Source organism: Oxyura jamaicensis, chromosome 23 (assembly GCF_011077185.1).
Source record: "Oxyura jamaicensis isolate SHBP4307 breed ruddy duck chromosome 23, BPBGC_Ojam_1.0, whole genome shotgun sequence".
NCBI lineage: Eukaryota > Metazoa > Chordata > Aves > Anseriformes > Anatidae > Oxyura > Oxyura jamaicensis.
The window spans coordinates 4,699,485-4,719,491 of NC_048915.1; the positions used below are offsets into that span (position 1 = coordinate 4,699,485).

Genomic DNA, 20,007 nt, shown 5'->3' on the forward strand with positions numbered 1-20,007 from the left:
ACAGAGCGGGCTAAAGTTGAGATAAATGTACACAAGGACCAGAGCTGTGCCGTCCCTCAACTTAGACAAAAAGTGAAGATATGAAAATGGGTTTGGAAGGGCTGCACAAGCATTTTGCTGAAGAAAATAAATAAAAAGCAGGTGTGTGAGAATGGAATAAGTTGCTGTAACAGTGCACACATCCATGGAAGCTTTTGCAAAATGCAATAGTTGGACAAATCAAGCCTGTTTCAGGTCATTCTAGCAATTCTTATAATTAGTATATCCGGATTTTAGGGCTGGGCTTTGAAAATCCTATTTAAGGAAGAGAATGTAGGAAGAAAGGTCTTTTATCAGATGTCCTTTAAAGATCAGCATAAATGAAAGATTTCCTAATGTGTAGCCAATTCCCTTTGCACTGGCTTCTAGGTTGTACTAATCCAGCAGCTTTACTGGACAGAAACATTCAAAGCTGCAAAATTCAGCACCTTTTATTAGCTGTGCCGATATGCCTGCCACTAGAGAGCAGCAAGAGAATGCTCTTCCCCTAACCCAGGGGGAAGGAAATGTGATTAAAGCTTAAACCATACTCTGACTCAAAGGGAAATTGTTACACTTTTCCGTGCTTTACAGCATTGCACAGAATTAAATTAGCCTCTTCCCTAATTAGACCTATAATTGCTACGTTTTTACATCAGAAGGCAGTAGCTTGGAGAGCAGGGTTGAGGAGGAGCACCTTCGGAGGGCTGGCTGTGCCACAGGGGTTTTACCAGCCTCTGCTTGGTGTGTGGCAGTCGCAAAGCTGGCATTTGGTTTTTCCTCCCCTCAGAACAGAGCTGAGAGCCAGCCGAAAGCCATTTTGCTTGTTCCTGAGCTCAGCTCCTAAGCAGAAAAATCCAACGGGGCCTGAAGAGCTTACACGCTGGAACGCGTTGAATGGGAAGGTTTCTGGCAATTGCTTTTCGGAGCAAACCTTCCCCCCACAAAAGCCTTTTCAGGAGTTTAGGGTTTGTTAAATCCTGCTGTCAACTGCTGTGAGACACTCAAGAAATGCCTCGTGCAGGAATTACCTTCCACGCAGTGTGTTTGGAGGAGGCAGTGATAGGAGGGAGACCTTGCGGTGCTCTCACCATCCTCGCGCCCTCGCCCTGTGTCCAGCCTTCCCTGGGCAGGCCTCCACCACCCGTCTGGCACATTCGCTCAGCCTCGGCTTCTCATTTTCAAGTATTGATTCAGCTCGCCCCTCCTGGCACTGACACGCTGCTGTTGTGCTAACGTGGAGAGAAAATCTCCCCCTCTTCTTGCTGGAAGCGCTGGGAGCTGTCCCGGCCTGGCCAGCCCGGTGGCGACGGGGGCATGACCGATGGGACATGGCTGACGGTCAGTGCGAGGAGGCACGGGTGGGAATGAGTCCTGCCCGCAGCCCCGGGGCACGGCAGCGATGTGTCCGACACTTGGCTCCTCGCTTTTCCCATCTCGTCCTCCCTTGGGCTAATTCCCAGCAGTTATTGCTCAGAGCCAGGGTTTGTGGGGGCTGGTTTTGTCGATGCCTGAGAGGCAAGGCCTCTTAGAGCCGGTGCCGTGGTAGGACAGAGGATTTTCATCCTAGTTAAGCAGCTGTAATACCTGCAAATCTCCATGCCTCAGTTTCCCTTACCCACAAAAGGACGGGAGGAATAAAACCTTTGGGATTTGGCCTGCCCCTACGCTGCACTTGGGAGCCTCGAGGAGAGGAGCGCTGCTAAGTACTGGTATTGCCTGCTGAGTTTGCAGGGGAACGAGCTGCTAGGAACCTAAGTGACAGAGAAGAAATTAAAAAAGAACTTATAATCAGGGGAAGGAATGGTCTTTGGTCTGTGTTAAAGGTTAACATTGCAGACACGTTTATAATCATAGCTTTCACCACCGCGCGGCTCCTCCGGGGCTCGAGGCAGTCACTGAATTATGTTTTCTTTGCCATTTTTTTTTTTTCTTTTTGCCAAGAGACTGAAAGGGAGAGAGGAAAAAAACTATTTGTTTGTCTTGTCTAATTTAATTTATGTTATTTATCAAACAGACAGGTTATTTGGGAAACCAGATGGACCCAGGCTAAAATCATCTGTATTTCCAACGTGTGAAAAATTATGTCAGAGTGGACACGTGAAAAGAAGCGTGCTGCATGTTTTGTGGGTGCTTATCCCACAAGCTTCCGAACCTCGTCTGTCCCGGGTCTGTAACCGGTTGTCCCAGACCCAATACGAGGGTTAAAGGCCAAAAAGAGCCCCGGGCACCTGCACAAGTGTGGATGGGGACAGGGCCTTCTCAAACACCCGTGTCACAATTATTTTCCCCCGCTGGCTTTCAGCCCTCCCATTAGCTGCCTCGTGGGCCCTTTCTCCAGGAGGGGTGAATGGAGCACAGTTTTGGGCCCAGGAAAAAGATTTTTTCGTGTGCTTTTTTTGTGGGGAGGAGGCAGACAATGAGTGCAGCATCTCTTCTCCTTCAGATTCCACACCGTTAGGAAACAGAAAATAGAGCAGCAGACATAGAAGGGGGGCAGGAATGGCCAGAGTCTGACTGAAACTGAGGAGATAATTTAAGATATTAGGGAGTGCGATGTATGAAAAGAGTAAAAGAAAGCAAGACTCCTCTGGGAGTGGGGTGGAAAGTGGGGCTGGGGAAACGGAAAGGAAAGGAGTGAGGGAGATGCTGGCTGGGGCAGCAAGGCAGGGTTCCCAAATTATCTCTTGGTCACGGACCTGGGCACCCAGGGGGCCCAGGCCCTGGGCTCCGGGCCCTGCAGAGCCCCGGGGAGCTCTCAGGGCGTGCAGGGGCTGCCAGGGAAACAGCCTGGGGACCTGCAGCAGGGCCGGGTTTATTGGCAAAACTTTTGTTCTACATTAACTATTAGTTGTTAATACTAATTATAACACCGCGTGTGCTCCGTGTGGACAGATGTTGGGTCCTAGCGGGCTGTTATTTTCTCTCATATCATCCAGAAGCCCCATTTATGGCCAGTTCCAGCTATGCTTCTCCAGAAAGCAGAGGCCTGAACCAGCAGTAATTAAAGAAAATGACATAAAAGATTGCTCTGCATGGGAGAGGGGCGAGGAACAAATCTCTCCGCTTCGCAAGAGATTAATTTTATTTTTAGCTAATATTTTTTTCCCTGCTCCTCAAGGCTGTTTTCATGCAACATGCTCTGTGCTGCTTCCCCTACAGTGCCCCATTGATTTTCAATATTTGATGATGTTCGTGCATGCGGTGATGAAGGATGGGTATCAGAGAGGCTTGTCCCCCTCGGAGGGCGATACGTGCGTCCTTCACCTGTGTCCTCGCAGGAGACGCTGGGGAGCCCCTAGGACCACCGGGCACCTTTCAGGCTGTAATTTATGGGAAGACCCTTGGAGGGAAAATGTTCCCCGTACCTGGTGCCCCATGGGCAGTCCCTGCTTCTCTCCTCGGCCTCACAGTGTCCCTGCCATGGGCACTGTGTCCCCTGTGCAGCGTCTTTCCCTGGTGCCTCATTTCCAGCCCCCACGGTCAGTGGAGACTGATTTCTGTGCAGGAAGTGTAATTAATGGCTGAGGCGCTAACGCCACCTCCCCGGCTGCTCAGGATATTAATAGGTGGTATTTCCACATTCCTATTTTACATCAAGCCTGAAGGGGGGCTTTGAAAACCCCCGACCTTTCACAATTAAACACCAGATCAGAAAAACAGCTTTTCCTTTCTTCCTTCCTTCGCTTCTGCCTCCCAGCCCAGCGAGGTGAGGCAATCCCCAGTTAGGGACAGGAGTGGATTTTTCCTCGTTTTTCAGTGCAGCGGAGAGGCACGGTGTGGACAAGATGTCACCAGTTCCCCTGGGGCTCCTCTCGTTTTGCAGGGCAGGAGGGGTGGGCAGTGGGGACACATCTCCAGCGCCGTGTCCTGCTGGTGCCAGCTGCTCGGAGCAGACTTTGTACCTTTATGTCAGCACCAACCCAGCGCCCCAGGATCTACATCCTTGTCTCGGTGGCTCAACAAGTGAGCCCTGGTGCCTCGTCTTGGTGAGGAAAAGCTCCCGGGGCAAGGCAGCAGCAGGGCAGGCGGGGGATCCCGTGCACAGGGACGTAGTCCCAGCCCTGATCCATGGTGGGACATGGGTACAGACACCTTGGGAGGCTTCTGCTGCAGTCTGTGGGCTGATTCCTGAGGTGCCCACGCAGGACATGTGTCTGTGCCCCAACCACAGCCAGCATCTCACTCAGGATGCGCACCCCAGGTCGGCGAGACGGGAAGCCGAGTCCCCAGCCACGCCAGACAAAGGCAATGCAAAACCAAAATCAACTGATGCAAAGGAGATGATAATTAAAGCAACAGGCAATTATGTCTGACATGTGTTCCCCATTTTGCATGACGTGAGGGCAATGCTCTCAATGTGAAGCTCTGAGCAAGGCTTCCGGGGGATGATATCACAGACGGATCTGGCCTTATTTTGGTAGCCTTTGCTCCACCTCCCCATTTACTGAGTGCGTGTGATCCTTGGAGCCGGCATGACATGAGCCCAAAAGTATGATAATACACCCGAAGGTGTTGTTCCTCGCGGCGGGGCGGCTGAGGAGCCCTGGGAACAGCTCGCCGTGGCCTCCTGCCCACCTCCCCACTGCTGGAAAGGGAGAAGAAGAGGTGAAAAGCTTCAGTGGGGTCAACACTGTTGGCCAAGACCCCAAACATCTGCAGAGGGCAACAGCAGGGCTGGAGGAACTGGGGTAGAAACACCAAGGCCGTAAATGCTACTGACTGGAAACTGGAGATGCCAAACCCAACCTCGCTGTGAGCCATTTGTGGTGCTGGTGATCACCACGGTCCAGCAAGACCTTGGGAACCCATCAGGCAGCGAGGAAGGACCAGCCGCACGGCTATGGGTGCAGCTCGGATCCCAGAGCCCCACCACACCAAGAACACCATGCTGACCATGGCACCAAGCTGCCCCCCCGCAGTTTCACACCCAGAGGCTTTGTGGTGCCACTAACAAGGGCACGGGGCTGATTGCTGTTGGCCACCCCAGCCCCACAGCCCCCAGCTCAGGGGTCGAGGCCGGCAGAGCCCCGCACATCCCGCGAGGGGAGCGGTCCCGCTCCCAACATCTGCTTGGCGTTTGTTTGTCTTTCCTTCCCATTCATACCCTTCCTCCCCCCTGCTCCCTCTTTTATCCTTCCATCTGCACGGGCCTAAAAATAGGGCCGCAGCCCGACTTTATCTGCTCCTCGTAAGCTGTGGGATGGAGACTTCAATCAAATCCCATTTGTGGCCCGGCTTTTTCCCAGGCTGGACCAGGAGGGCAGGGACCCGCTCCTGTCTCGGGGCAAAGCCGCTGTCCGTTCCCCAACAGCATTGGAGCGATGCTGAGTGGGTGGGGGCCACACTGGGGGCCCTGTGGGCCCCAAAAACCCCAGGCTGGGGCAGCCAGACCCTTCCTGGGGCTGGGGTTGGCTGCAGGAGCCTTTCCCCATCTCCCTGAGCACAACCCTGGCAGTACCCCACAGTCCTCGTTGGTGCGAGGGGGATGCCCACATCCACACCGCTCACTTTTCATCCCTGCAACCCCCCCCCCCACTCCCCTACTGTGCCCCAGGTTTGCCCGGCTCCATCTCCTCCTTCAAGACATTTTGCTTTGGTTCTTCTCTGAGTTTTCTCCCCCCTCTCCCTGTCCCTCCCTGCTCTCCTTCTCCATGAAAGGCTCCTCTTGTTTGGCAGCAGGGAGGGCGCGAGCCCCGGGCCCCACCTCGTGACTGCCGGCCAGCACCTGATGGGGGTGCAGGGACCCCCCGGGACCACGTGCCCACCCCGGTGGTGATAGCAGGCACAACTGTGGTGGCCGGGGCTGGGCTGAGTGCTGGGTGCCACCCGAAATGTCCCCTCATCCCCCCTGTGGGAGCCCAGACGCCGCTCCTGGCCTGGCTGTGAGCCGAGTCCGGCCGTGGCACCAGGCATCGGGGTGGGAAAAGCGCGGGGAAAGGAGTGGAAGGAAATTTAAGGCAAAAAAAATAAACCCAACAGAGCTTCTCATTTGTGCAGGGACACCAGAGGGCTGCCTGCCTTCCTCTGTGCCACTGCCCAAGTGCCTCGTCCGGGAAGGTGCAGGATGCGACCCTGCAGCAGGTGAAGGCACTGCCGGGATGCCACAGAGCAGGGCAGGGTGCTGGGGCAGCCACAGCCCCCCAGGGGAAACGGGCACCCCGAAAGGGCCGTTCCCCATCATCATCCTGCTCCTGGGTGCCAGGAGGGCACTGGTTGCGACCCAGCTCTGCAGAGGTGCCCGGGTGGCAGGGAAGAGCAGAGGGCCCCCCCAGCTCGTGCACCCCCAGTGAGGGAATGGAGATGCAGGGACCCCCCCAGACACCACGGTGGGGCCACAGCAGAGCCTAGCTCTGCCCCATGGGCTGTGTCGGGGGGCACACAGGGTGCTGTGGGCATGGGGGACATTCAGGGTGCCCTGGGGGTCCTTGTTCCTCCTGCTCCCCAGCCCAGGCACTGAGCAGGGACGGCACTGCTTTGGCACTTCCCCATGCCCCCCCCCCCCGCCTCCCGCCCCTTCCCCGAGCAGCTATGAATAAATCATTGTTTTATTAAAGAGAAGCAGCTGCTTTTTTTTCTTCCCTTTGCTTTTTTTTCTTCTCCTTTTTTTTTTTTTTTTTTTTGGACACTCCATCCATATCCACGCAACCCCCTTGGCACATGCTCGAACGCCAAAAGCCCCATTGACGGCCTCTGGAGCATAGCAATTGATACACAGAGATCCCCAAATCCTATTCAGGGCCGGCTTTTCTGCACGAGCAGCCTCTAAACAGCTAATTCACTGCTCTTTTTGTCGCCGGGGTTAAGTGGTTAAGTGTGTGCGGATCCCATAAAAGGCCTTAACTCCATGAAAAGCTATATTTACATTGTAATCACCAAAGAACTGTTTAGGCGGTCAATAGCGGGGGGATAGACGGGGGCAGCGAGCGGCGGCGCGCCCCCAACTCTCCCCCTGGTCCCCCCGGAGCAGGACTTTGTGGGATTACGTCCCCGCGCCAGCTGCCGGGGGGCCGGGGGCTGCGGGGCCGAGCTGCTTTGTCTTGGTGCAGGGCTGGGGACAGCCCGGGAGCTGGATCCGGCCGCAGCACCGATCCTGGCACCGGTGTTGCCACTGGTGGCCCAGGCCCACCATGGGGACGGCACCCGGGGGCTGATCCTGCAAAGGTTCATGGCCAGAAATGGGGAACGGGGGTGTCCCCTCTCCTGCTGCAGCCCCACACAGCGTTACATGAAGGGGCTGAGCCCCCAGCGCCCCGTCATTAACGCGCCTCCCGTCTTCGTCAGGCAGAGCCTCCCTAGTACCCTGTGAAGTGCAAGCTAAAACTGTACCGCTTCAGCGAGATTAATTGAGCACAGAGAGCGGCACAGGCTGAATTAATTCGCCGAGAGTGAGGAGGGGGCTTCCCTTTGCACCAGGAGCGACTCCCACGTAATCAATTAGACGATGCTCCAACTGATATCCCCACTGGGGAATGCGCTCCCCACGCGGGTGTGAGTGGTCAGAACGAGCCCATGTTAGAAGCAAAGGCAGCAGAATTCACCTCTGTCCCCCCCGAGAGCCCCCGTGAGGTTTGCCCAGGAGGGAGCAGGGGCTGATGCCACATCCTGTGCATGATGTGGGGATGGCCCGGGGCTGGGACCTTCCCCTGGACCCCAGCAGAGCCGTACGGGGACGTGATCGCCACCGCCACGTGCTCCATCCACCCCGCCACGCTCATCTTGTCTGCTCCTGGGAACGGAAATTAAAATGGCTTTGCAGTTATCAATTATACCCGGCCGCTTTTTCTGGTGCCGAGTGAGAGCTGGGTGATACGACGAGTCTGAGAGTGCTTTGCTGCACCCTCCGGCCGTACGGAGACAGTAATTACAAGCCCGAACACCGTGGTTAAGCAGGGAAGGCGATGTCCCCGTGGGCAAAGCTCTCCCACCCCACGGACCAAGCTCTCTTCTCCAGGGCAGTCTGAGCACCAATTTTCCCCCAACACGGGCTGGGAAGTGAGAGTCCCCGAGGCGCATCCCTGTGACGGATGTCCCAGGGGATCCCATCGCATCCTTGCCCTGGGGACGGGGACAGTTTCCCCCTCCCCGCTCTCACCACGAGCCATGGAGGCGCAGCAGCAATGATCAAGGACCCTCCAGGTGCTGGGGAGCGGAGCAGCACCGAGGGCCCCAGGTGCCAACCTGCTGCGGGGCCGGGAGCCCCAGGGCAGCTCCTTCCCCCTGCCCGCTGCGGTGCTGCTCGCCTCTGCCTCGCTCCCAGGGCTGACGGGGGTCCCGTGGGCAGCTGGGACCCCCGCGGCTCCACGCCAGCCCAGCACTGCCGAGCAGTTTGTGTCGCTGCGGGGTTTTGTTTTTCCTCTGCTTTTGGCTCCCGCCTGGATTTTTCAAAGGCTCCCGAGCAGCGAGTGCCCTTCCTCCCCCGGCCAGCGCACATTGTTCAAATTAGCGTCTAAATGAAAGGATATTGTTGGTTCCTGTATGAAGATAATAACCTCTGGTAGCAGAGGGAATTTCACCCATGCAGAGAGAATTTTCCAAGCGGTTCCAGCCAGGAGAGCCTCTCGCCGGGATCCGTTTCGCCGTGACCCAAACAAGCTGATGGGAAGAGACCTGCCAGGAAGTGGGAGTCGGTCCTGGAATGCTGCTGTAATTGCTGGAAGCTCGGGTTTCCGACATGGAAAATGTGTCCCCTCACCCAGCCTGGCACAAGGGCACCTGCGGCACCGCTGGGGCCGCTGCAGAGCCCCAACGCGGCTGGGGCGAGCACCAAGGAGCAGCAGCTGCTGCCCAAAAGTGCTTCTGTTCCCAAATGCTGGTGGGGTTTTGTTTGTCCCTCTTGCTTTTCATCCCTGTGTCTTTCCTCGTGACTTAGGCAATATTAAGTCCCTACCATGGAAAAGGAGGAAAGAGGAAAGCAAACCAAGCCCCAGAATTTCAGCATTTTATTAGAGTAATGGATTTCAACCGTAATGCAAACTTCCCCTTCGATCAGAAAGGCTGGAAAGGCCTTTCCTCCTGGAGGAACCGTGGCTCCAACACGCACACAAGGAGTTCCCTGCGGTGCCACGGAGATGCCACTGCTGCGCTCCAGGGCACAGCCCTGCCCCTGCCCCTTGGCACTGCCCAGCCCCGTTCTCAGCTCCCGCATGCTCGTCTCACCCTAAAGCTCGAAGCAAAAGCCGCAGCATTGAGGTGTTCTGGACCCAAGCTGGGTGCCACAATCTGCAGGTTGCTGCCGGGGCTATCGGCACGGTGCTCTGCTCCCCCCTCGTGCAAAGCCCAGCCATAAACCCTGCCTGCTGGGGCCGAGAGGGGAGAGGCAGCGGCTTTTGCAGGGTGAGGACGTATAAACAGCCCCGTGCAGCCTCGAGGAACATAAAACCTGCTTTTAAAACAGCGGGAGCTTTCCTGCTCCCTGCGAAGAGACAAACCACGCGATTTCCAGCACGCGGCTGCTGACAGCAACCCGCAAAGCTCCGGCTCCGTGTCTGCAGGGGGACGAAGCGCGGCCGGTGCGGGACGTTGCTGCTGGGGGCAGGGGTGCAGCGGGTGGCAGGCGAGGGACCACGGCTCCCAGCGAGCACCCACGGCTGCTGTGAGCGGCGTGCCTGCAGCCCTGCGTGATGGAGAGGCACCACAATGGCACAGACCCTGTTCCCCACCCTCCTGTCCCCCACCCGGGGGGCACCCAAGCAGGAGATGCTCCAGCCCCACTCCTGCCCCTCTGCTGGGCTGGGATCTCCTTTTGCAGCCAGAGTTTGTGTCCCTTGTGGGCCAGAGAAGCTGAACAGCCTGGACCCTGGCACTGCAGGACCCCAGGACCCCAGGACCCTGGCATCCCAGGACCCCAGGACCCTGGCACCGCAGGACCCCATCACTGCAGGAACCTGGCACCGCAGGACCCCAGCAACCCAAGACCCTGGCACCCCAGGACCCTGACACCCCAGAACTCCAGCACCCTAGGAACCTGGCACCCCAGGACCCCAGGACCTCAGCACCCCAGGACCCTGCACTCACATCTCTCACCGGCCACATCGACGCCCGGTGCAGGGCCTGCTGCCGTTGGCCCACCTGGCCACAACGTGGGCGCTCATTTCATTTTGCGCTCAAAATTTTAATTTTTTCAGCCAGCCCAGGCTGTTTTGCTCTGCTTGAATTTTAACAGATGTCGTGGCTTGTTATAGGTGAAGGGGAAGCTGAGAAAAAAAAAATCAACCAACACACAAAGTGTCTTTTGATTAGAGCTCGTTCAAAGTTCTGCAGCGGAGCAGTTTCCACATCAGAAAATTCTGATTATGTGCAATCAAACATTTAATTTCCATGGATGCAATATAGTACAATTCCTTCAGGTTAGAATCTGTTACAGTTATTAATCAAAACAGGGCAGCTGAAACTAAACCTTTTATTGAATGTTGTGACAAAGGGATAAATTAAAGCATTTATGGAATGTATCAGATTTGTTTCCAAGGCTGAAATTTCAAAATCCTGAAGTTTTTCTGCATTATGAGGTCCAAATGTCGAGCCTTTCTATTTCAGGAAAAGTGTGCAGCAGCCGAGAGGTCGCAAGGAACTGTCGTGCGGCGAACGTTTCATCTGCAGGGTGCGCACCAAATGGGAAGAGCGGCGGGTCCGCATCCTGCGGGGAGGCTCGGGATGCGCTTCGGGAGGTGCTGGAGACCAGCACGAGAAGAAATAAAAGCTTCTGGGGCTGATCCCTGAAAGAGCACCGGCATCACGCCCCACGCACTGGCACAGGCACCGGCAATAACATCTCTGTAAGGGTTGTTGCGTGTCCCCAAACCTTCCCATGGCTGCCTTTGTTGTATTATCTGCAAGCTGAGAGCTCTGCTGCACCGAGTGCCCGTCTCCTGGGCTGCAGAGAGCTGGTGGCCGGCTCTGGCTTGGGCAGGAGACAGCCCAGGGACACGCGGTGCCTGAGCATGAGCCAAGGGTTTCATGCTCAGGGGCTGGCAAACGCCAAGCAGCAGATACCGAACGATGGGGAGATTTCATTTAGCTCCGCTGCCTCGGCTCAGCTGATGGACAGCGATCAAAGAGAAAAAAAAAATAGATGTGCACAGCGATTTTCATCCCCAAATCCGCACAGACGGGAAAATCCATGAGCTGCTGAAATTCAGCTGCTGCTGGGCTGCGGAGCGGCAGCTGGCATCGCCCCGGAGCAGGCACCGGGGATGCGCTGGGATGAGCAGGATGTGCCCACAACGGGCAGAGCGAGTGTCAGCGCCGGCATCCCCTGGGGTGACACGTCCCTGCTTGGTCCCTGCTACGTGTCTCTGAGCATTTTCACCTGAAATCAGTTTTTTTTTTTTTGGATGTTGCTTTTTTTTTTTTTCTGCCAGCTCAGCATTTTCCAGCTGCTGCAGAATAGCAGCTGCCAGGCTGGGTTCGGGGATGTGTCGAGCACCTGGGGCAGATGCAGGGACCGTGGCAGGACCCGTCCCACAGCTCGGGGAGGTGACACCGGCAGCAAAGCCCCCGGAGCTGCCGCGAGCGCCCGGCCCTCCCACTTCCTTTCAATTTCCCAAACAATTTCCTAATCAGACCTTTCTGTCTGGAGTTTATTAGTGATTCACAGGCCCAGAGGAAATGGTGATTTTTGGGTCCTGGTCTAATGGAAGGGGTGGAGTCGGCGTCAATATTCCCCTTTTGTAGCTAAGCAGCGGATAAACCACAGAGGAAACGGCTGGAGGACACCGGCTCTGCTGTCTTGGCACAGCACATCTCCTCAAATCCAGATAAAACCCCCTTTTTTTTGCAAGTTATGAAAGCAAAGATGAAGGAGGCTCTTCTCCCTGGAGAAGGGCGGTTTGGAGGGGGCGTCTGTCCCGGGGGGGCTTCGTGTCCCAGGGCAGAGCCGGTGTCCCCATCGCTGCTGCCTTGTCCCTGGCCCTGGGGGGCAGCGAGGTCTGACCTCGAGTCCCGTGGAGATGGTTTGGCCTCCGCGGGAATCCCAGCTCTTGTGAAATCCAATCTGGCTGCAGATTCCTGGCATTTTTCACCAAATACAGCGCATCTGTCCCTGCCTTTGCTTCTGATTGAAACATAACTTGTTTTACAGGTAGATGGCAGGCGGCGGTGGGACCAGCGCGGGGGCTGGGGCGAGCGGGGCTGAGCCCCCTCACCCTCCTTTCCCTTCCTTGAGCGGTGCTGCCCCTGGAAAGCCGCTGGGAAATGCAGACGGACAGACGGGATGCGGTGTGCGGGGGCACTGCTGGCAGGGATGGGGACAGGGATGGGGATGGGAACAGGGATGGGGACACGGCAGTGACACAGCTCCCATTTTCTCCCCCGGGGCCAGCAGCTTTGCCTGCACCACCACTCCACAGCCTGGGGCCACTTTTCTTTCCCTCAGCCTACAAAAATGACCAGGATCCATGAAAACAAGAGCCTTGTTTTTGAGTTTGCTGAGGCCAAGAGGCCAAACCCCTCTGTAACATCCTCCTCCTCCTTCCTCCACCAGCGGTACCAGACCTTCCCTGCTCCACCCCATCCAGCCCGATGCGGCAGCACCCATGGGTGCTCCTGACTCTGTTTTGCCGCCGTCTCACCCTGACAGCCCTGGGGCTGCGTGAAAACTCCTGGCCCCGCATCCCCAGCAGTGTCCCCCTGGCTGCTGCCCCCCCGGGCCCCACTGCCCCCCGGTCCGTACCCAAACGTGGTTGCAATTACCCCGCGTGCCAGCCTGGCTGTGGCCGCATCAGCCGAGCCGAGTCAGTGGCGGGGCAGCGCGGGGTGGAGGTCAGGACGTTGTTTACTTTAATTTCTCTGAGAGCTTTTTGGGAGATTTCCCCCCTCCGTTATTAAACTCAGATGAGCCGCTGGGGAGGTTAGGTCGCATGTGGTTCAGGGCACTTTTTTCTTTTGTAATTCTTTTTTTTTTTTTTTTTTTTTCCTTCTTTTTTTGCAATGTTCCGCTTTTAACTCTTTCGGGACAAATTCTCAGTGCTGGGGTCCCAGCAGCGGGGTGCTGGCCCCATGGGTGCTCCATGTCCTGGCCGGGCTGGTGCCTGGGTGCTCTTGGCCACCGACGATCCCAACCAAACCCATTCCCAGGCTGGCTGCGTGGCAAAGCACGGCCCCACCGTGGCCATCGCTGTAGGAGAGGGTGGGAGATGGGAATCGATGGGAAGAATGTGGAAATCTCCCAAAAAAACATGTTTAATTTCCTCCTCGGGCTGCAGGCTCCAGCCCACGCGCCCCCTCCTTGCACATAGACCCCCCCCCCCCATGCACCAGCGCTCAGCCTGAGTGCACGCAGAGAGCACACAGGGAGCACGCAACGGGCACGGAGCACACACATGTGGCATGTGTTGCACACCAGGAGCAGCCAGGCTGGCTCTTGCCTGGCCCTGTGCCCCCCCTGCAGTCCCCGCAGCCCCCCAAAACTCTTTCTCCTCCTTCTTTGCATCCCTGTCCCATGGATGTGGCCGTGCTTGGACCTTTGCTTCCCAGCTCCAGGTCCTGCTCCATCGTGTCCCCGGGGTGCTGGGGCTGTGCTGATGTAGGGGATCAGCCACAGCCCAGCGGTTGTGGAGGATCCCAAAAGTTGGGTGTGGGATGTCTGCCTGCTGTGTCTGGGTGCAGGTCAGGGAAGGGCCTGGGTGTCTCAACCTGCTGTGGTGGAGAAATGTGGTCTCAGGAGCTTCTGGAGCTGCTTTGCGGGTCACCCCTGCGCCCTTCTGCCCCTGAACCCCGAGGTGCATGGCCTCCCTCTCGCCCAAGCTATCCAGCCCTGAAACCCCAGCACACCAGATCTTGCGCTCAGTCATTTAAAATGCTTTTTAATTTCCTGAAGGGAGAGCTTTTAATTTGTTTCTGGAACAAAGTGGGGGGAAAGGAGTGGAAGACAGCTCTGAAATCCATCACTAAGTCCTGCTCTGCCTGCAAGCCCTCGCTTTCCTCCTGCCCCTGGAGAGCCCAGCACAGCCCCATGTCCCCATCACCCCATGTCCCTACCAGCCCGTGTCCCCACCAGCCCGTGTCCCCAAGTCCCCGTGTCCCCTCCTTCACCAGAAGCTGGGCTCCCTGGTGACAGCAGTGCCATGCTGTGGGGTGTCCCAAAGCAGCTCCCCCATCACCGCTGCCCTGCTCGTGGCTCAGCACCACTCGCTCATGGTTTCTGCTGCTCCGTCCATGAGGCTGGCTCCGGATCAGGGCTGTGCTGGGACCTGTTGTGGTTCTGGGGGGCTCGTGCTGAACACAGACAGTTTGGGCTTCACTCCGTCTGCGTGGACAGCTGGGGCTGAGGGGAAGGCTGGGTTCCCCGTGCGACTGAGCTGTTTTCATTGCAAACAGCAAATCCGCTCCGGCCTCAATCAGATAGGGATAATCCCAGGGCCGGCGGATCTGCACCGCTGCAAACCCCAACCAAACGGGACGGACAACTGCGAGCTCCCCTCCCGGCTCCCTCCGCGAGCCTGGCACTGATCCTGCCCATGTGGTCGCCAGCACTGGGGGGAGGAAAAACCCCAAATGGGGGGGAGGAGACCCCCCAAATGCAGGGAGGCTCCCGCAGCTCAAGTGAAGCCGGGCCAGCAGCAGCGGGTGCTGGCACCAACCGGCCCCATGGGACCGCACGGGCAGGGGACGGAGAGGGGCAGCACCCTGGTCACCCAGCAGCACTGGGAGCCTTCCTCTGCTTGTTGAAACCCAAAGCCGTGATGGGAAAGGTCGGCTTCTGATGTGCCTCCTTCAACCGAGCTGCAGGAGAAGGTCCCCAGCCCGGGGCTGTTTTCCTCTCTGCTCTCTCAGCGGAGAATATTTTGCTTTGCTTTGACTTCGGGCCCCTAAAGGGAGCGAAACACAAACCCGTGCTAACAAACAAACACTGGGCTCACAGCAGAGCAGAGCCCATTGTTCGCCCTGTATTTTTTTTTTCCTTTCCTGCCCATTCACAGAAGCGTCTGAGCTGGTTTCTGCCTTTCCTGTGGGACGGGAATGTTTTGTTCCTTTAATCTCAGGCTTTCCTCTGAGACACAGCCCAAGCAGCCCAGGTTGCAGCTCCCAGTCCCAGTGATTTCTCCTCGAAGCCTCCTGGGCTGGAGCAGCCAGGAGCAGGGCCTGGCTGGCGGCCTGTGGGGCAGATGGGGGGTTAACAGGACGTACCCATCACTTATCGGTGATATTCCCCTGCTCCAAACCTCCGCAATGGGGTGGGCTTGGGCTGCAGAGCCCCCGCTGTGCTCCCACCCCGTGTCCCCCAGCACCGCTGTGGGATGCTGGTGAGGGCCACGTCCAGACGGAGCCAGCAGAAGTGCCCGTCCCGGGGGGCCTCTCCATCCCCCCCCCGCTCTCCCCAGCCACGCACCCTGGCCCCACAAAGCATCTTTATCCCCCGGTCGCCCGCAGCGCTTCATGTGACCCCCCGGGCCCCCGTGGGAGCCGTCTGATGTGGTGAGGGGCAACAACGGCCCCATTGAGAGCTGGGGCTCCCGCTGCCCCCCTCACACCCCCCAGGGGCCCTGCTGAGCCTCACGGGACCCCCGGGACTCGGGCTGGGATGGAGCCATCGTGTCCCAGGCGTGACCACCTCCCTCTGTGGCCGCACCCACAGGGACCGCCGAGACCCCACTGCCCATAGGGTGTGTGGGGTGGCCGCATCCCCAAACCCAATGCCCACGGAGGGGGGTCTGCATCCCTGTGACCCCACTGCCCATGGTGTGTGTGTGGGGGCTGCATCCCCACGACCCCACTGCCCACAGAGGGGGGCTGGACCACTGTGACCCCATTGCCCACGGGGATGTGTGCTGGGGGGCTGCATCCCCAGGACCCCACCGCCCACTGTGTGTGTGTACGGGGGGGCTGCACCCCCGCGCCCCCACCCCATCTCCGTCCCCCCCCCCCCCCGAGCATCCCCCTCCTCCCGCGAGCCCCCACGGCCTCGCGTAGGCGGGGACCACGTCCAGCTGCCGCCCTCCACGACCCCCAGGACCCCCTCAGGACCCCCTCAGGACCCCCTCAGTGCCCGGTGCCCCCCCCCGGTCCCGTTTAAGCGGGGCGGGGGACCCGGGGCGCCGTCGGAAGTGCGGGGCCGCGGCACCTCCCCGCTTCCGTTCCCCCCCCCCGGCGGCGGCGGCGGCGGAGCTGCGGGCCCGGGGCTGCCGGTGAGCGCTGCCTGCACCTGGGGGGGGGCACCGGGGGGCACCGGGTGTGCGCGGGGAGGGGGCGGCAGGGCCGGGTGGGGGGGGGCTCGGGAACGGGAGGGAGGCTGCAGGACCGGGAGGGGGACGGCAGGACCGGGAGGGGATGCAGGATCGGGTGGGAGGCGGCAGGACCGGGGGCGGGGGATGCAGGAATGGGGGGGGGGGGGCACAGGACCGGGGGGGGTTCTGCAGGACCCGGGAGGGGGCGTAGGACCCGGGGGAGAGGCAGCAGGACCGGGGGGATGCGGTAGGACCGAGGGGGGGGGCTGCACGACTTGGGGGTGCCCGCAGGACATTCGGGGGGGGAGCAGGACCGGGGGGGCTGCAGAAGGACCGGGGGGGACGGCACGGGACCGGTGGGGACCCTGCAGGACCCGGGGGGGACTCAGGACTGGGGGGGGGGTCTGCAGGACTTGGGGGGAGTCCTCACTGGGCCACCCCACACCATCACGGCTCTTCCCCACGTGTGTTTGGGACCCACGGAGGTGCCACAGACCCCCTCTGGTTCCCCGGGCTGGAGCCAGGCCCCCCGGGACCCCCGGTGGGTGATGGCCGGAAGGATCGTGTCCCACTGCCGACGGCCTGGCGAGAAGCACCGGGGTCACCTTCCTTCTTCTGCTCCCTCCGCCCCCAAACCCGCTGCTGTGGGTGCTGCCAGATCCCAAATGTGACCCCAAACCCAACCCCGGGGGTCAGCAGCCTGTGCCCGGATCCCCCCCAGGGTGACCCCTTAAATAAACCGTCCTGCTGTGGGAGCCGCAGCTCCTTCCATCAAACCTCCACCGGCACGGCACTAATTAATTGGCAGACACAGGCACAGGCTGTGTGCCCGCGCCCCGCGGTGCCCCCCGACCCTTGTCACAAAAATGTGGCCCCACAAAAACGTGGAAGCCACAAAAATGTGGCCCCAGGCAGGGTGCCTGCCCCAGCTGTGCCCCTCCTGCCCCTGGGCCATTTGGGGTTCCCAGCCCAGAGGCACCCCGAAACCCCGGGGCAGGATTTCGGCCTTGGCAGCTTTAAATGAGGCAAATGAAGTAAGAGGGCGTTTGTCTCCTTGTTCAGCCGGTCCCGGCGGTGCCAGCCCTTCACCCACTTGTCACGGCTGACAGCATGCCCTGACCCCCAGCACCCCAAACCTCCCAAACCCCTTATCCCACAGCCCCCCGTGCGCGTTGCGAGCCCCCCTTTGACACCAGCCTGGTGCCCTGCTCTCTCTTGCAGGCAGGAGCCCGGCGAGATGTTTGCCGTCTGCCCGCCCGATGCCCCATCGAATTCCCCGTTCCCGGGGGGCCCCACGCTGGGCACAGCCTTCCCGGGGGCTGGGGGCTGCAGCCCCGACCCCAACTGCAACTTCTCCGGGGAGGCGTGCGACAGCAACCAGAACTGGAGCCGGCCAGCGCTGGGCAGCGGCGGGGCCGAGGGGGGTGAAAACACGCCAAATCGGTCGGATAATCTGCAGTTATTAACGCGGAGACAGACGGGTCAGGGCAGGCTCGGGGACGCCCCCCCAAGCGCAGCACGTCACCCCAAGGAGGGCGAGCGCAGCCCCCCCGAGGGAGCGGAGGTTGGGGGGGCGGTGGGCGGCGAGCCCCCGGGATCCCCCGCAGAGGACAACGGCTACGCCAGCAGCGCGCTCAGCATCGACAGCCCCGACAGCGCCTGCGGTGGCTCCTGGGACCCCCCCGGGGACCCCCCTGCGGCTGAGCCCCATCCCGAGCCCCTGTTCCCGGCGCTGGCGGAGGCGGTGCAGCACCTCCAGGACAAGGAGCGCTTCAAGGAGCGGGAGAAGGAGAAGCACCACGTGCAGCTGGTGATGTACCGGCGCCTGGCCCTGCTGCGCTGGATCCACGGCCTCCAGCAGAAGGTGGTGGAGCAACAGAACCGGCTGCAGGAGAGCTTCGACACCATCCTGGACAACCGCAAGGAGCTGATCCGCTGCATGCAGCAGGGCGCCCCGTGCCCCGCCGCCGCGGCCGCCCCCGGTCTCTGAGAGCTGCCCCAGCTCCCAGCCGGGGTTTGGTGAGCTGCCAGCAGCGAGGCTCGCCTCCTGCGCCCAATTTGCAGCCCTTCGTCCGAGTGTTCGACACCAGGAATTCTGCTGGCCACATCCCTGGAGCTCTGCAGCTCCGTCAGGGTTTATTGCTGGATAACGCACCCCGAGGAGGGCGCACAGCAGGGGTCTGCAGCAGGGCCACATCGGGTGTTGCGTGGCTCACGCAGCAGAGGCCACCCCATTCTCTGCAGAGCTTTAAAAGACATTTCTTCGCCCACCTCTCCTCTTCCTCACTCGGCACGTGCGCCAGCATGCAAGGCTCCTTGCATGGTGTCGCCTCCATCCTGCATCACGGACCCGGAACAGCCCGGTGGTGCTGAGCAGTGCTGGTGCAAGGTGTCCCGTGCTGTCCCTAGGGACTCGCCCCAGTGCCCAGCCTAATGAAGCGCGTTTAAAGCCCTGCAGATACGATCTGAGCTAATGCACCAGGTCCCGAGAGACAGAGAGATTGGGAGAGAATCATCCTGAAAAGTGACCTCAGAATGGTTAAAAATAATTCCAAGTCTCAACTGCTTCAAATTCTGTATACTTTTTTTTTTTTTTTAAATATGTTTTCAGTATTAGAGAAAAGCCAATTCCGATGTTTTTACAACCAGGTTGTACATATGCACATCCGTGTGCTGTGGGAGCTGCTTCACCATGGTGCATGATCAGGAAGCTGCTCGCAAAGTTGTGTCCTTTGTGGGGGTATTAATTTATCACTTTAAAGCAAACAGTATTTTTTTCTAAGCTGCGTTTCATCCAGCGAGGACTGCACAGAGACTGAAGAACAGCCTTGTTAAACAGAGATTAAGAAGGAGATGCTCTGCATGCTTGCTGTATTTTCTCAAGAGCTTACGTGACATGTTCTGTTCAAGTTGCTGGCGTGGCAGGAGCAGCACCGTGGGGTCAGGATGCAGTCGGGTGTGGGCTGTGCTCCTGCCCTGCCCAGATTTAATTTCCCCATTAAATTTCAATTTAATTTCTCATCTGGAAAAGCCTGTGCTGCCCCCCTTGTCCCCAGTGTGGGGCAGGAGGAGCCCGGCAGCGTCCCCTCAAGCACCCGGCTGCTCCGAAATGCCTCCCCATGCTCGCTCTTGCTCCTGCTCAGCGCCCGCTGCCTGCCTCATATCAGCCCACGGGCATTACGCACGCCCTAATAAAAACCTCGCAGGTGAAACAGCCGAGTGGATTTATTCCTTTTTTCCTCCGCAGAAGCATGGTCCCCTCATGACCCGGGCGCTTGGTGGGATGCGGGGCTGGAGCTGCCCCCTCCTGCGCCGAGCCTGGCTCCAGGCGGGCAGCGGCGGGGCTGGGGGGCAGCTCGGCGCTGATGGGGCTGGAGATAAAAACACCTGAGTGCTGACCCGAAGGTGACTTTGCCTCGGGCCTCGCAGAGATTAAATAGAGATGAAAAAAAGGCCTTTGAACCTTCCTTCACCTTTTTTTTTTTTTTTCCTCCCCTTTCCTGCTTCTCCTCTACAGCCGCTGAACCTCTGGGAACCGAAGGATTCAGGATGCGACAGCCCCGTTTAAAACACTCAGGGGCTGAGGTGGCAATGCCTGAAGGGGCCTCCCGGGCAGGGCAGCTGCCTCTTTCCACCCTTTAAGTCACCACCGGGCAGTGGGGGCCACGAGGAGCTGTGTCCCCAGCCCCTGCCAGCCGGGTTCGTGGCCCATTTTTTGGCTGCTGGCTCGTGCGAGCCCGCGGCACGGAGGCTCAGGAGATTGAGGGGAACATGAGACCTCGGGCCGGCTGCTCTCCTTAGCCAGCCGAGCGATTCTCTGTTTGTC

At 59.0% G+C, this 20,007-nt stretch overlaps 1 protein-coding gene across 1 annotated transcript; it reads left to right on the forward strand.

Annotated features, from left to right (window-relative positions):
- The first annotated feature begins 15,997 nt into the window (after positions 1 to 15,997).
- On the forward strand, positions 15,998 to 19,397 carry C23H1orf216 (chromosome 23 C1orf216 homolog). Its single transcript, XM_035345725.1, has 2 exons — positions 15,998 to 16,142; positions 17,403 to 19,397. The coding sequence occupies exon 2, from the start codon at positions 17,419 to 17,421 to the stop codon at positions 18,169 to 18,171; it is 753 nt and encodes a 250-aa protein (XP_035201616.1). The 5' UTR covers positions 15,998 to 16,142; positions 17,403 to 17,418; the 3' UTR covers positions 18,172 to 19,397.
- Positions 19,398 to 20,007: the final 610 nt, after the last annotated feature.